General features: G+C 41.3%; 1 protein-coding gene across 11 annotated transcripts in view; it reads left to right on the top strand.

Moving 5' to 3' along the window:
• trpm3 (transient receptor potential cation channel, subfamily M, member 3) overlaps nt 1-15,392 on the top strand; it is a 106,748-nt gene that overhangs the window by 85,222 nt on the left and 6,134 nt on the right. For 4 of the 11 annotated variants that reach the window (XM_069178560.1, XM_069178559.1, XM_069178558.1 and 1 more), the window contains 10 exons: nt 228-520; nt 2,287-2,515; nt 5,324-5,491; nt 7,735-7,875; nt 9,145-9,273; nt 9,948-10,199; nt 11,187-11,361; nt 13,702-13,852; nt 14,588-14,781; nt 14,902-15,034. In XM_069178560.1, the coding sequence (XP_069034661.1) occupies nt 228-520; nt 2,287-2,515; nt 5,324-5,491; nt 7,735-7,875; nt 9,145-9,273; nt 9,948-10,199; nt 11,187-11,361; nt 13,702-13,852; nt 14,588-14,781; nt 14,902-15,034 (1,865 nt within the window). Of the gene's footprint in view, nt 1-227; nt 521-2,286; nt 2,516-5,323; nt 5,528-7,734; nt 7,876-9,144; nt 9,274-9,947; nt 10,200-11,186; nt 11,362-11,935; nt 12,065-13,701; nt 13,853-14,587; nt 14,782-14,901; nt 15,035-15,392 lie in introns of all 11 variants that reach the window. The other 7 variants (XM_069178550.1, XM_069178549.1, XM_069178551.1 and 4 more) reach the window with 3 other exon arrangements.

Below are 15,392 nucleotides of genomic sequence, written 5' to 3'. Positions count from 1 at the left end.
GTGGAACTCGGGAAGAGTTTTGCAGAGCTTTAAGTTATAGAAAAGATTCACCAGTGATCACCATAGAAAATCCAAGCACTGTCTGCACAGTTACATAAGTAGATGAGGATCAACCTAAAATATGTAGCGTGGTCCTGTTGTACTGAAATTCTTGCAATGAATATTGTCTGAAAAATCACATCTTTCTCTGTCCTCCCACCCTCTCACTTGTTATGGATCTCCACCAGGATGACATGCCAATCCGAAGAGGCCGCCAGAAGACGACACGTAAACGAGAAGAAGAGGTGGACATCGATTTGGACGACCCAGAAATCAACCACTTCCCTTTCCCCTTCCATGAGCTGATGGTGTGGGCCGTGCTTATGAAACGTCAGAAAATGGCTCTGTTCTTTTGGCAGCACGGCGAGGAGGCCATGGCCAAGGCCTTGGTGGCATGTAAGCTTTGTAAAGCCATGGCACACGAAGCATCCGAGAACGACATGGTGGATGACATCTCCCAAGAACTAAACCATAACTCCAGGTGGGTGACACAAATTACAGACATGCTCTCATTGTCCCTGCTTTTTTGCGGGGCTTTAAACAGGATTATTCATATCTAGTGGGATTCTGAGCGGGACTTGGAAACATGGAAACATTAAACAATAAATGATTAATTCATAGTTGAATTGGGAGTCTAGACGGGAACGTCTGCACCCACACTCCAGTATATAGGCACATACACACGCATAAACACACCAACATGCCTTCTTCCCTTGCAAGCTGGCCTGTTTTAGGTGACTCCAGGCTGTCATGGGATGTAAGTGACATATATAGGGAAATCTAATAACATGCACCATCGATAGTTAAGGATATACATTTGAGTTGAAGGTAGTAGTAGAGATGAAAATGTTGGTTATGGAAATAACTGTTAATGAGGGGGAATATTTTTATAGAGTATAAATTAAGCACAACCACACTAACTCAAACTCTGCCAACACACACACACACACACACACAAACACAAACAGAGTTTCAAAGAATAGCCTTAGAACTGGCATATTTTTGAGTTTCCTTTACACAGAGAATTTGGCTGGCTTCCTTCGAAGAGCTCATTTAATTACATACATTTTTATATCTTCATGTAATCTTTACATAATTTGTGGCTTGTGGTGTTTGTGAATGTCTATCTGTGTGTGTGTGTGTGTGTGTGTGTGTGTGTGTGTGTGTGTGTGTGTGTGTGTGTGTGTGTGTGTGTGTGTGTGTGTGTGTGTGTGTGTGTGTGTGTGTGTGTGTGTGTGCGTGCGTGCGTGTGTGTGTTTGTTTGTGTAAACTCCAGGGATAATTGTGTGAACTTGTGTTATTTATAATATGTGTCTGTATACGTACAGTAATGTTGACATTCTTCAGGGAGCTCTTCTTTTTTTAAAAGCACTTGCAAACAAGCTGTGTGAATACTGTTGCAATATTGGCTGTTATATAAGGCGGTACATCATATACATTATTTGAAAAGTGCCTCATAAAACAGAGGCAGCTGGACTATGTCATGTGCTGTACATCTGTCATGCTGAGCCCTTGTTTAGGGAATCCCCTGAGCTCTAGCAGTGTTAGTGCCTTGTTGTACACCTTAAACTGTAAAGGACTGATTGCTTTTCAGTGCAGAGTGAAATATTGTACTGTGTATTTGTGTGTGTGTGTGTGTGTGTGTGTGTGTGTGTGTGTGTGTGTGTGTGTGTGTGTGTGTGTGTGTGTGTGTGTGTGTGTGTGTGTGTGTGTGTGTGTGTGTGTGTGTGTGTTTCTGTGTTTCTGTGTAGAAGAAAGGCCATTCAGAGGCTGAAATTAGGGTGAAATCCTGTTCCCAGAGTATTGATTATGTGTTTTTATCGGCTGGAAGAGGCCTGATTAAAATGTCGATGCAAGGGCTGATGTCATTATTAATATTTTATGGATGTGTTTGTGTTATCCGTATTATATACCTATAATGTATAATTTATGCTTAATTTGTTAAAGAAATATTTCATATTAGCGCCGTAGTTTTGTAATCGTTACTTTGAAATCCTAAAGCAGCATTTAGTGTTCTTATTACATTTCTTAATGAAATACAAAAAATAAATAAGCATTTCAAAATCCCACGGTCTATATATACAAGTGTTTGTATGCAAATCTAATCACCTTCAGAATTTTTTGCCAAATGGTCAGTGATGTCTCGTTCAGTTTAACCACATTTTCCCATTTGGAGAAAGTTTGCTACTGTCCCTTTTCATGACTATGTTTGTCTTAATTGTATATGTCCTGAATATATTTTCCCAGAGAGTTTGGTCAGCTGGCAGTTGAGCTCCTCGACCAGTCCTATAAACAGGACGAGCAGATGGCCATGAAGCTGCTGACATACGAGCTGAAGAACTGGAGCAATGCCACCTGTCTGCAGCTGGCGGTAGCGGCCAAACACCGAGATTTCATTGCTCACACCTGCAGTCAGATGCTGCTCACCGACATGTGGATGGGACGCCTGCGCATGCGCAAGAACTCCGGCCTGAAGGTAAAACAAATGGGGCAGATGTTTGGGATAACTTGTAGGTGAAGAAAATAATTAAATGAAATGTCTGAGCACCTCACTGTGACTTGTTTAGAGAGACATGCTTGTATTGGAGTGCTTGAATCGCATTGGAGACGTTTGGCTTGGAAATTAATTAGAAACCTTTTCACTTCCCAGAAACACTGCCAGAGAGGTGGCTGAAATCATTGCTATGGGTGGCGGCTGAGTGGCTTGCACAGAAGTGGAGAGATGTTGTAGATGAAAGCAATCAGTTGTGATGAGTGAAAATGTCGGGATGTGGGGTGCTGATTATCCTATTGATCTTATTGAAAACCTATGAATACTGTAAGTAGTTTTGGGCATGATATACTGTACCTTATATTAGTAGCCAAACCTGCCTGCTGTCAGCTCATTACAATTATACTGTTGCCTCTACAGTATTGACTTGTATGTTGGCAGGTAAATAAAAACACGATGCAGCACAGATATTCCAAATGGGTAAATTTGAGACAATGTTTCCATGACATGATTTGTCCACCAGAAAGAACTGATAAGTTTATTTTCCAGCTGTAAAATGAACTGATAAGTTTATTTTCCAGCTGTAAAATGTAAAATCTTCACACGTTGTGGTCACAATTCTGATATGTTATTTGCAGATTTGTTTTAAACTTTTGAGTATTGATTATAAGCCTGAAAAGTCCACTATTAGCCAGTTTCATATTAGAAGTAATTGTGTGCAGTAGTTTTGTGTGATGAATTAGAAATAGCATACATTAGTAATGTCCTGTTTGAATCTCATGCACACCCTGTGCATGTTTATTTTCTTTAGATACAAACAACCACAACCACACAGGTAACACCATGAATCCAAAAAGTTCTGTTGGTGAGAAGTTAACAAGGTTAAGTATGGAACGCACTAGTGTTGCCATGATGACTCATAGAGAGGGTGCACTGGACTGTGACTTGTATATAAGTCACCACTGACAGTAAAAACTCCGCACTGCCTTGAAGTTTGCTGTGGACCAACAATCAGCACAGCCGTTTCACAATGAAGCAGAATCACTCTGTTTGCAAATACGTCATATCAGCTGTAGATTTTTTTTTTTGTAGTGGATACGGGACAAATCTAAATACTGCAATTTTGTTTGTGCATGTATAAACAGTTCACTTAAAGAGACCTTTTATTAATAACAGATTGATAATTCGGGTGAGTTTATGTCGGTGAAATTAGTTACTTAAAGAGACTGTGATGCCCGAAGTTCAGAGTCAAGGTTGCTTCTGATGGAGGAGAAGAGATCAGTCTGAGGAAAGTGGTTTATTGGAAAGTGTCTGGGCAATAGTTGAACTTCTGTCATAGCTTAATTAGTATTATTCTACAAAGTCTCCTCTGAAGTCAAAGGATATATAAGAACTGACCTTAATTACTCAAAAAAAAACAACTTAAAATGGTGTCCCATACATTTTACATTGATGTGGACATCCCTTGGAGTAAAGGGGAGAGGTTTCAGTTAAGACTGGTGGTTGAGTTTTGAGCAGTATTTGCTCATGTGTGCCTCCCAGATGCCTGGTGGTGGGGTGATAGGAGGCAGCTGCTCAGATCAGAGAGGTTAGAGTTATTTATAATGAAGAGTTGCCCTGGGATTTTCTGAAGGTTGGGTTCACACTCATTGGTACACCAAGTGAGGTAGGATGATGATGGGTCTGGCTGACCAGCTTCTCGGAGCAGGACAGACTGCAAGTGTGGTTTGGCCTTTGCAGGATGGAGAGAGAGGGTAGGCAAGTGCTAAGGCAAACTCATCGGAGCAGAAAGACAGAAAGGAAACCACAAGTGGAACAAACAACATTTAATGCCCCCAGGACTCCGTGATATATAGAAAATAACACTGTCAAAATCCTGTCAAAAAATATGCCTGCACATTTCTGAGGTGCTACAGTAGTTGGTGCAGTCAGCGTCAAACCTCCGACACTCTCACACTCATGTCAGCATATGGTAACAAGAGGCTACAAAAGGAGTACTGTGCTTTCTTCACTCATCAATAGGTCTGACATATTGATGTCTTTGCCTTCGACCCCTGGTAATGACTGATGACAAGACAATTGGAGACATCACTTTCTGTGCCGGGGCTATAATTATATTTCTAACTGGTCACTACCCCTTTCCCCTCCCCATAAAACGACCATTTTTGCAATCATCTAGGTTTCTCATCCAGTCAACTAACTTTACTGACACATTTGTTGTTGAGTTATAACCTCTATTGCTCAATTTTTAAACTGATCAAACATTAATGTTAACCTAAACCGATTGAATTTCTTTGAGGCAGTAATCATTACAATAAAAACAGCAAAAATGTTACTCTTGAATTATGGACAGCTGCTTCCAGAGATAAGAATACACTTGATTTCACTGCTGTCCATCTTCACCTTCCCATTGTGGTTACACACTCTCTTGCTGCTTTTTTTTCTTGTCTGACTATAATGCATTTGAAGTGTTTACAGCATGCCCGCCTCCTTTATCTTCTGCGGATGTGTGCCCCTCTCATCCATCGTAGCAGCACAGTATCCCTGCTGCCTGTCTGGAGTAATGCTTTTATATTTGACTTCCACAATGAGAACCCTCGCCTGCGCTGTTGAAAATACCAAAGCTTTGTCATTCAGCTGTATGCAGACCAGAGCATGATGGGCAGGGTAGTTTTTTTTTCACTGGAGTTTCACATGAAACTGTACATCTACAACGTATACAGCGGCTGTGATTTGTCACCTCCAGCTCTCTTCCCTAACTTTTCTCCACTTCCTCTCTCCTGCATCAACCAGGTAATCTTAGGGCTGCTTCTGCCTCCGTCCATCCTGAGCTTGGAATTTAAGAACAAGGATGAGATGTCCTACATGCCCCAGGATCAGGAGGCCTACCTGCAGGAGAAGGAGGAGGAGGAGCCCGAGAAACCGGTCAAGGAGAAGGAGGAAGAAGACATGGAGTTCACAGTAAGATCTTACTGTGAGACGCAGTACAACTCCGTGGTGAGAGAACCCACCTCAGCCCCGCATCTCAGAATCTATACACATATTCATACAAGACAATACACACATGCTTCGGTTGATTCTAAAGCTGATCACATAGCCCAGATTTTGTGTCCTTTCTAAATATGTCTTGTGGGCCAGTTTTAAGCGATGTTGTTACTGACCACACTGAGATTATGATCTGCACACAGTTCTCCACACAGATCGACTTTTTGTTTTCCCTCTATTCTGGCCAACTGGACTCTTCCAGCCAAATCGCCCTTTCCTGTTTCTCGTTGTCTCAGCGAAGACATGGTTGTGGAGTTGTAGCGTCTCAGTCTGTCGCCGCTTGTGGTTTCCCTCGTGTATGTTTCTCCTTCCATCTATCTCCTCTTCTTTCTCTCTCCGCCTTCCTTTTCCCCTCCCTCTCGTTCTCTGCCAGCTCTCTCTCTTCGCCTCTTTTGTTTCTTCTGCCTTCGATCTTTTGTTCTGTAAGTCTTTCCCTCTTTCTAGCTCTAGCTGTCCCTCTCTTTCTTCCTTTCTCTCCAAGCTCAGGTCTAATCGAGGTACAGTACTGTACGGTAGCCGATTGCTGCCCCTCACTCTCTCCCATCAGTGATGGCTTGCTGCAGCATACCACTCAGCATGTCGGCTGCTGAGCATGGGAGGACCAGGCTTTTGCATTATATAACCATGTCCGCTTGCTGCTGCAGAGCTTAAATCATGCAGAGTCTGAGCACCTTCTCCCAGCTCACAGTGGAAGAGTTGGTCCATCTGCATAGACACGGATGTACAGCAGGATTAAGACTTGTTCCATTTCAATCCAATCGATGCTGGTGATCATACCAAGATCCAGTTTGTGTGTTGAAATGAAGACTTGAATTTTTAAAAGTGAATTTAACACATGAACTAGATCTATGCTTGTCCCATAAAGTGATTGAACTGAAGTCGAACGCCTTTCAGCACCACTGTACATACCCTCCATCTGCATTGAGCACAGCCAGCGAGCCAGCACAAACATTGACTTTTAAACTTGCAGTCCTTGAGGCACTTCAGTGTTAAACAAACGACCCTGCAGTCGGAGGGGCACTTGCAACGAGCCCCTTCCTATTGCCCTGGCTTCTGACTGTACAAATGCACCTTCAGATAATTATGAATCACACAAAGATTCATACAGATGTACACACACCGCGACACCACAGAGGGAGATTGTATTGTCCTGTCCTCAGATGCTTTAGATAAACCACACTGCGATGAATGTAGTAGCTTTGCCTGATAGCGTGTGTCCACTTGCTGATGGGTTGGCGTGCATGTTCAGAGCAGTAAAGGCATGGTGTGATTTACACACTGGCATCTGAAGCTTTTCACCCTGAAGGCTCTGTCTGTGTGTGACTTGGACAAGACTTTGGCTGTAAATGTTTTCCATATTTTGGAAGATATAGACATTCTTCTTCCCTTACTGGTAGTGTCTTTGATTTCTTTCTGATTTCACAGCGTTGGTTTTATCACTGTTGTACCTGTTTGAACCAAATCCTCACTGTCTATTTCAAGTATTTGAACCGGCTTTCAAACATGTGTCTTTGCCCAGGTCTGTGATAATTCATGACTTACAATACAATTCCATGAATGAACTCCCTCAGAGGTCTGGTGCAGCTTTGACATTAAGACCATGACCCATTAAAAACAGCGGGCTCCGAACCCTCTCTCATGGATAAGGACATGTGTCACAGATTGAAATGAGATATCTATGTCTTATCTTTTTCTTTCTCTGTCTTCTTGCTGTTGTTATTTTCTCTTTCTTCTGTCTCTTAATTGTTGTCTGAGACACAATCCATGAGTGTGCGTGTCTGCGTCATACTGTGTTACCAGCCTTCACTCAAACTCCACCTCAAACACACATTTCACATTTTGGAATGATGGCATTGCCTGTGCTTGCTTCTTTGATTCTGCTATTAAAACTGCACTGTAGCCCAAAATATAATCCTCTCCCCTTTCTCTTTTTTTTCTCTTTATTTCTTTGCTATTGGACTTTTCCCATTCCACCTCCTCCCTTCCAAATTCTTCATCCCCATCCTTTCTCTGCATCTCCACCAACTCCTCCTCCTCCTCCTCCTCCTCTCCAATCCGTCACACTTCCCTTTTCCTACACTCTCCATCCCTTAATCCCTCACACCTTTCGCTCCCTCCTTCCTCCTCCCTCGCTCCGTGTGGGTTTTGCTCTCGCCCAGGCAATGCTGGGTAAGGTAACCACAGAGACATCCAGAAAGAAGGATGTCGAGGAGGTTCAGAACCGCCACCGCCTTATCCCCATGGGACGCAAGATATACGAGTTCTACAACGCTCCAATTGTCAAGTTCTGGTTCCATACGGTCAGTGTCGGCTTCAGAAGCACCACCCACATACTCAACTACCCGTTGGCACTCTCACTCCTGACTGTATTTCTGCAGCAGAATCAATTGCTGGTTCCCTGCTGTTAGCTTGTACTTGCACACTGCCTTCATTGTCATTAATGTCCTCTCCCAGCCTGTCATTACCCAGCTTTACTGGGGTGGGAAAGATTGGAGAGACTGATAGCAGCAGCATGGGGAGAAAAGTACTGCAGAATGAGGGAGAACAAACAATCAAGTCAGGAGGTTTTGTATTAACAGCATAAATATACACTAGCACCTCTGGGTAATGACATATTGCTACAGAATTACTTAATTCGATAAGTAAATATTTGATTTACAGTTTAGCTTTTTACACAAGTGGGAAAGTAAGTGTTTAATATGTTTTTACATGTTTTCCTACACCACCGTACTGTAACTCTCAACATCTTTTAAGTGTGTGTACAGCTTGTGTTTGGTCTCTGCCTGTGAGCATGTGTGTAATTTTGTATACAAGCTTTTTGTTTTTGATACCCCGTCTTGGGCTCCCCTTCAATTTGCTTGCCCAGAGAAAACATATTTTTTTCACTGACAGGGATTTCACAGTTTATTTAGGCTGAGAAAACCTTTTGACTGCCCTTTGTTTCATCCCATTTTCCCTCCCCTCGCTATTTACTTCCTTCCTCTACTCCCCCAACCTCTCCTCTCTGCCCTCCAGGTGAAAGAAAAATATTCGACGGTGAATGTAAACGATTGCACTCAGAATAAATGCTAGGTTTTATCTTAGTCAAAATGTGGTCTTCACCTCATTACCTAATTTTTATTACCTGTCACCTGCTTTAGAGTGCCGCCTCGCTTTTAGTAATTTTAGTCAAATTTACGATACAAACTAAATGTGTGCATATGGGATTGAACGAGAATAGGTCCTGTCACATATTATTAAAATCACTTTACCTGGTTACTTCAGAGGAATGCTTGATTTGCAATAAGAAAAGAAGCTGTCCACAGTTTGTCTGTTATTGCTTTAATTTGCTCTAGTTTAAAGATGTTCAAACTTTTATTGTTGTTATAAATTTAAAGTTCATGGTGCTGCATAACACTCCAAATATTTTTAGTTATGGAAAAATGTAAGCGTAGAAGCAACTTCAATTTAAATAGATAGAGAACTGAGCTTTGTTTACTGCATGTACAGTTTGCTAATGTGGGAAAAGTGCACAAGCACAAGCACATACTGCCCTGCTGATTTTCCTGTGCTGTTGTATTTTCACGCAGATGGCATACGTGGCCTATCTGATGTTGTTTAACTACATTGTCCTGGTCAAGATGGACCTGTGGCCTTCTCCTCAAGAGTGGATTGTCATCGCTTACATCTTCACCAACGGCATTGAGAAGATGAGAGAGGTACAATAGGTCCCACCAGTAGCTGCATGCAAATGTGCCTTGTAAATGCAGAAAACAATATGCTATTCCTCACCACTACTCAGGGAACTGAAGACACAACGTTTGTCACCATAATGTCACCTACTGTTTCATTTAGGGAGTTCAGTGGTGGAGGGAAGAGGCTAGGAATTGTGTCTATATCATCAAGCAGCTCATAACAAATAGGGAAAATAGTGATGGATCAGTGAAGAGGAAATAGAAGAGCACAGAGCACAGAGAATAGAAAGATAATGGGAGGATGAAGGTAAGACAGAATTGGGTAGACACACAGAGTAGATTGAAAATTAAATAGAAAATACAGGTATGTGGTCATCTAATAAATTTAACCTCACCCTGTGGCTTAGTCTGTATTGAAGGTGTATGAAATGCATTAATCATTGTGTCACACCATCCTTGGCTGCACTACAATGTCTCCTCAGACAGCTGATAGATCCTCTGATTGGTGAACTCATACTGCCCTCTTATGGTGGTCATGATAGAATACATTTCTATTTTTCTAATCTGGTATTTGAGTCACTTTTAAGAGTCCCAGAGTCACTTCCTATGTTTATTCACACCAGTTTCCATCATTCCTACATTTTGCATCCTCATCTTCCTTTCCTTTCTCCTTTAACGTCCCTCTGACCATCTTCTAGATCCTGATGTCAGAGCCGGGGAAGTTGTTACAAAAGGTGAAGGTGTGGCTTCAGGAGTACTGGAACATCACGGACCTCATGGCCATCCTCATATTCTCTGTTGGCATGGTTCTGCGTCTCCAGGAGCCACCGCTCATGAGCTACGGGCGGGTCATCTATTGCGTCAACATCATCTATTGGTACATCCGGCTGCTCGACATCTTTGGAGTTAACAAATACCTGGGTCCCTATGTGATGATGATTGGCAAGATGGTGAGAGGAGGCAGGGGTGGTCATCCGTGTGTGTCTGTCGTTCTTTCTTTTCTATCTGCAGTGTGTATTGTTCATTTATATCTGTTCACGCTCTGACTTTGCTCAACACTGATTGTAAGAGCTCCCTGTGTTCCACCATTACAGAGGTTTAATCTGTGGGCATTATGCAAGGCCACTTCTAATAGGACTACAGTGACTCCTGACCTTGTTTTATCTCAACCAGCGCAAGATCAGAGCTCCTGATACATACATGAAGATAGAACTAGAGAGGGGATCAAACACCCAAACTTCAGTATCTATACTCGACTGTCTTTGACATGTGCTGTGTACCACTTGGCACAAACTCTTTGATATAAAGATCAGCAGAGAAAGAGAGAGAGAGAGATTTGGATTGGCATTAAATGGTTTAGTCAAGTAATTGGCGTGTGATGCTGCTGCAGCAGCATGAGCAGGCTTGAACTCAAAGCAATTCAGAGAAGTAAAGACAAATTGTTCACTGTAGCTCCAAATTGTCTTAAAAAATTTTTCACAATGTCTTAGATATGTCTCAGCTTTCTAGGAAGACAATGAGTGCAGCCTTTATCAAGAGCTAACAGAGAGGCTAACAGAGTCTCTTGGAGTTTAAATGAACCTGGAGGGAGCGTGTCCCCTTCACTACTGTAATTTCCTCAATTAATCTTAAATTGAATGCATTTTAAATATTGGCTTTAGGTTTTATTGCAGAACAAATTGAATTGAATTTCAATAGACCAACTGAAACTCTGACTAATCAAAAAGTGCAAATGCAGACCATCTTTCATCAGACTTTTTAAACTGTGTTTCCAGCTGCAACAGAGCATGCTTCCTTCCTGTTCCCCCATTTTGCCTCATTGTTTTCTTTCTCTAAATATTCTCACTAACTTCTCCCCATTTTTTCTCTCTCCTAAAACCGCTCCCTCCTTCCCTTCTCTCCTTGCCGATCCATCTCTACCCCCCTCCCTCTGTCAGATGATCGACATGATGTATTTTGTGATCATCATGTTGGTGGTGCTGATGAGTTTTGGGGTGGCGCGTCAGGCCATCCTCAACCCGAACGAAGACCCATCCTGGATGCTTGCAAGGAACATCTTCTTTATGCCTTACTGGATGATCTACGGAGAGGTGTTTGCTGACCAGATTGACCGTAAGTTCAGGACCAGAGTGTGAGTTTATGAAAGAAATACGTTTTCGTTAATTCAAGGGAGGATAGTTCTTGATTCTGAGGAGAAAAGTGAGTATATTTTGATCGAATACACACTTATCTCAGTGCAGAATTAGATTGAATTTTCAGTCATTCTGCCAGATCTTTGAATATTACGAGAAGAGGTCTTTTTGTAACACACACAGTACATTGTAAAAACACTTTACTGCATGACAAATTGAATCTGCAAGCATATTGATGCTGAATCAGGGAAATTTTAACAAATCTTGTTTCTACACCACCGGGTTTTTATAATCTTCTTTGTTTAAGGTCAGTTTGTCTTGATCTTTTTTTGTCAACATTATTTTACATCACATAGACAAGAGTGTTATTTTGACACAACAAATCAAAAAGAGACTGTGACCGTGTCTGTGAGGAGATGTCCTGAAAGTGAGAGTGTATTTGTGTGCTGTTCTGCTGTCTATATGTATGGTAGTATATATGATGGCGTGTACAGAATGTGCGTAGTGGCCCAAAGAGAAGAGATCTGAAATAATGTTTTCATTCTTTGTTTCAGATATGCATAGTAGGAAGTTACAGCAAAGGCTGAATGAAAAAGTCTGGCTGGTCGAAAATTACTTACGAACTCACGGAAGCTGGCGTAGTAATGGTCCATCCCACATTGACCAGTGCAGTGAAAATCCCAGTAAATCTATAGATATAGATCTCAATTTAACCACATCCACCTATCCCACCTCTCCCTCATCATCCTCACATTACCACCATGTCATGCCCACTCCTACCACTAGAGGCCACTTGAGAAAAAGGTGTGCATGCGGCTCCAAGCTCTAAAGGCTAAAGTTGCCCTCATGTTTTGGTATCTTGGGTCAGCTACTGGGTGTCAGCAACATTTTCTATAATGTAACAATCAATCTGCAACAGCAGAGACTAGTTCAAGAGAATCTAAAGTGAGTGGAGGCCTTTAATCTATGAGACTACCAATCATCTCCAAATCCTTGTTTGAGACAACCAGTAGCTTTACCTAAAGCCAAATCCTGTAAGCAACTTTACCCTCACTAATTTTGGCTGGCAAATGGCACAGTTACATGGCAGAAGCACCTTTCAAATGAAATTTTGATATTTTTATGGTCTTTGTTTTGGTCAACATTCACATCAAGAGGAACTGTCAAAGTTTTAATATTTGATATTCCTATGATGTCTCTTCCTCTCATTTTATTACTTGACTTACGTTTCATTTGGAGATGCGATGCTGCCATGATAACACTGTCTGTCACATGAACCATATCACCCTCCCTTTATGCCGGCTCAGCTTCTCACTGGAGCTCTTGCAACACTATTGCAACATTGCAGAAATAGCTCAACCCATACAGCCAGCATTTAACATGGCTGAAAGTTAAACACCAATATCATATCATACAGGAATAAAACACAAGCATACATACATCCACACCAGAACATATTTATAAGCCACCTTTCATTATCTGTAATCAGTTTTTTCACGTGGTTCAGTTGTCAGAGTTTTTGAATCCAAATTGTTTAGAAGGTTAAAAAAAAAATCTTACTTCAGTTCTCTATCTTTGGGCTGCATTGTGTGAAACAATTGATCACCCAGCAATGATGAGCATGACTAGGGTGAACCTCAAAGGCAAACAAACCAAGAACAAATGCTGAATGTTTCCCAGACAAGCCGCAGCAACTGAACCATCACAGATGAAAAAAACATTCGATGTATCCTGAATACATTTCAAGTGATTCAGAGCAATCAACCATTACTGAATGAAGCTATGGCTCACATATGTGGCAATATATTTTAAACATTGACTCCATGTTTAAATATATTGTAAACACAAACTGTGATGACAAATGTGTTTCTTTGTGTATTTTTGTTTTCAGATGCACATTTCTGAACATGAGCCCCTACCATTATAGTGTCCACTCTCTCCAATCCCTTCTTTAAGAAAAGAAGCATAAAAATTCATTATGCCTCTTGTTTGTTTGCGGAATATGTAATTATGCATTTTGTTTGGTATTTTCAGGTCTGCTTGTCTCTTTGTTGTTGTGTTGTGTTCTTGTATTCAATGTACAGTACATCTTTGAATGTTTTATGTTTTATTTGAACTGGCTTACTTTTATTTTTAATTTTTTGTTATACTGTCTTCTGTTCATGTCATGTGTCTGCATGCATTTCTTATTTGTTGTGCATCCCAAAAAAATTATTCTGAAATATTATGAATGATGGATGGAAGTCTCTATCTGAAGACATGCTTTACTTTGTATTAACTTGTGTGTGTGTGTATGACTTCATTTTGTGGCACTGTGCAGCTCCCTGTGGGCAGAACATCACCACCGAGGATGGGGGAGTGGTTTCCCTGCCTGCCTGTAAGACGGGGGCTTGGATTGTCCCAGCGATCATGGCTTGCTATCTGCTGGTGGCCAACATACTGCTGGTCAACCTACTCATAGCTGTGTTCAAGTATGTCAACTCTCCAATAGATTTAGCTTTTCCACTTAAAACTTTACACACAGCTCAGGACATGAAACACATTCAGTTTGACAGCATGATGAAATAAATAATTTCTCTCTGTCTTCCAACACCTCAAACAATATCATCAAATCATGGATGTATGTTAATGGCAGTATCTAATTAAAGGCAAAGTCGACATAACTGACTTTTAGACTTTCCCTGAGATTTGTGCTTGTGTGTGTGCATGTGTGTGACAGAGAGGAAAAGAGAAATGGCGTTAGCTTCTTTTGGAGCTGCTGTTAAGCCACACTCATCAGAGGTTGGAAGCAAATTATATTTACAGAATAGGATGCTGCTTCTTCCACAGTGATATTATCATGGTAATGATCTGCTATTGTGTCTTTGTGTAATCCTTGTAGCAAGGGCAATCATCTTCTTCTTCATGTTTGTCAGTATAATTACCAAAAAGTGCTAACTGGAAGAAAAAAAAACAATCGTTAAACTGAAGTTTTCATTAAATTAGTTATTTAGTCCGTTTTTAAATTGGTTCCTCTGTCTGCATTTGACTCAACAGTGCAGCAGCATGCAAAGTAAAGGTGTCAATTCATCACTCAGTCAGTCTTTACACAGACAGTGGTTAAAATCTTTACTGTGCCACTGATGACCTGATTCAGTTTATTTGAGCTCTCAGTGGATATAATCGTTCTTGCCTAGTGTTTCATCTCTGTCTGTGATTGTCCGTAGCAACACATTCTTCGAGGTGAAGTCCATCTCCAACCAGGTGTGGAAGTTCCAGCGCTACCAACTCATTATGACCTTCCATGAACGCCCAGTCCTTCCTCCACCCCTCATCATCTTCAGTCACATAACTATGGTCCTCAAGCATCTGTGTTGTCGCTGGCGCAAGCAAGATGATGACGAGAGGGACTATGGACTGAGTGAGTGGCAGATGCACATTAAAAACCCTGAGAAACTACAGGGATTTCAGAGTTGTCATTTATTTACATCGTTGTAAATCATTTTATTTATTTTGTTTTCTCAAACTCTTTGATCCACAGAGCTTTTCATCACTGAGGATGAGCTGAAGAAAGTCCATGATTTTGAGGAGCAATGTATAGAAGAGTACTTCAGAGAAAAAGATGACAGATTCCACTCCTCTAATGATGAGAGAATCAGAGTCACTTCTGAAAGGTCAGAAATCTCTAAACTGAAAAATGCTGTCTAAATTCAATATAATACTATTTTCTGTCTTTCCTTTTCTACATTATTGCAAAGAGAGCCCAACACTGAAACCGATAACACAATTTCACCGCAAATACAGAAAACAGGTGCAAATACATAAATGCTGCAGTGCAGTAGGTGATGCAGAGAGAAACTGAGCTACAGCACACTGAAAATGGTTCCAGGGACATCAATTACTGAACTGCTGCTTTAGAAAGTAACTGAAATTGTGATCTTTTGATGGGATGATTGACTGTATGGCCTATTTACACCACAGCAGGTGTGAAAGCAGCAGTTCTCTGGTTGTGTGCGCGTTTCAACGTTTCTC

This window comes from Embiotoca jacksoni, unplaced genomic scaffold (genome assembly GCF_022577435.1).
Source record: "Embiotoca jacksoni isolate LCO1_2020_lvr unplaced genomic scaffold, fEmbJac1.0.p SCAF_8, whole genome shotgun sequence".
Classification (NCBI taxonomy): domain Eukaryota; kingdom Metazoa; phylum Chordata; class Actinopteri; family Embiotocidae; genus Embiotoca; species Embiotoca jacksoni.
Note: the sequence above shows the minus strand (reverse complement) of the source record. Positions and strands in the feature narration are given on the sequence as shown.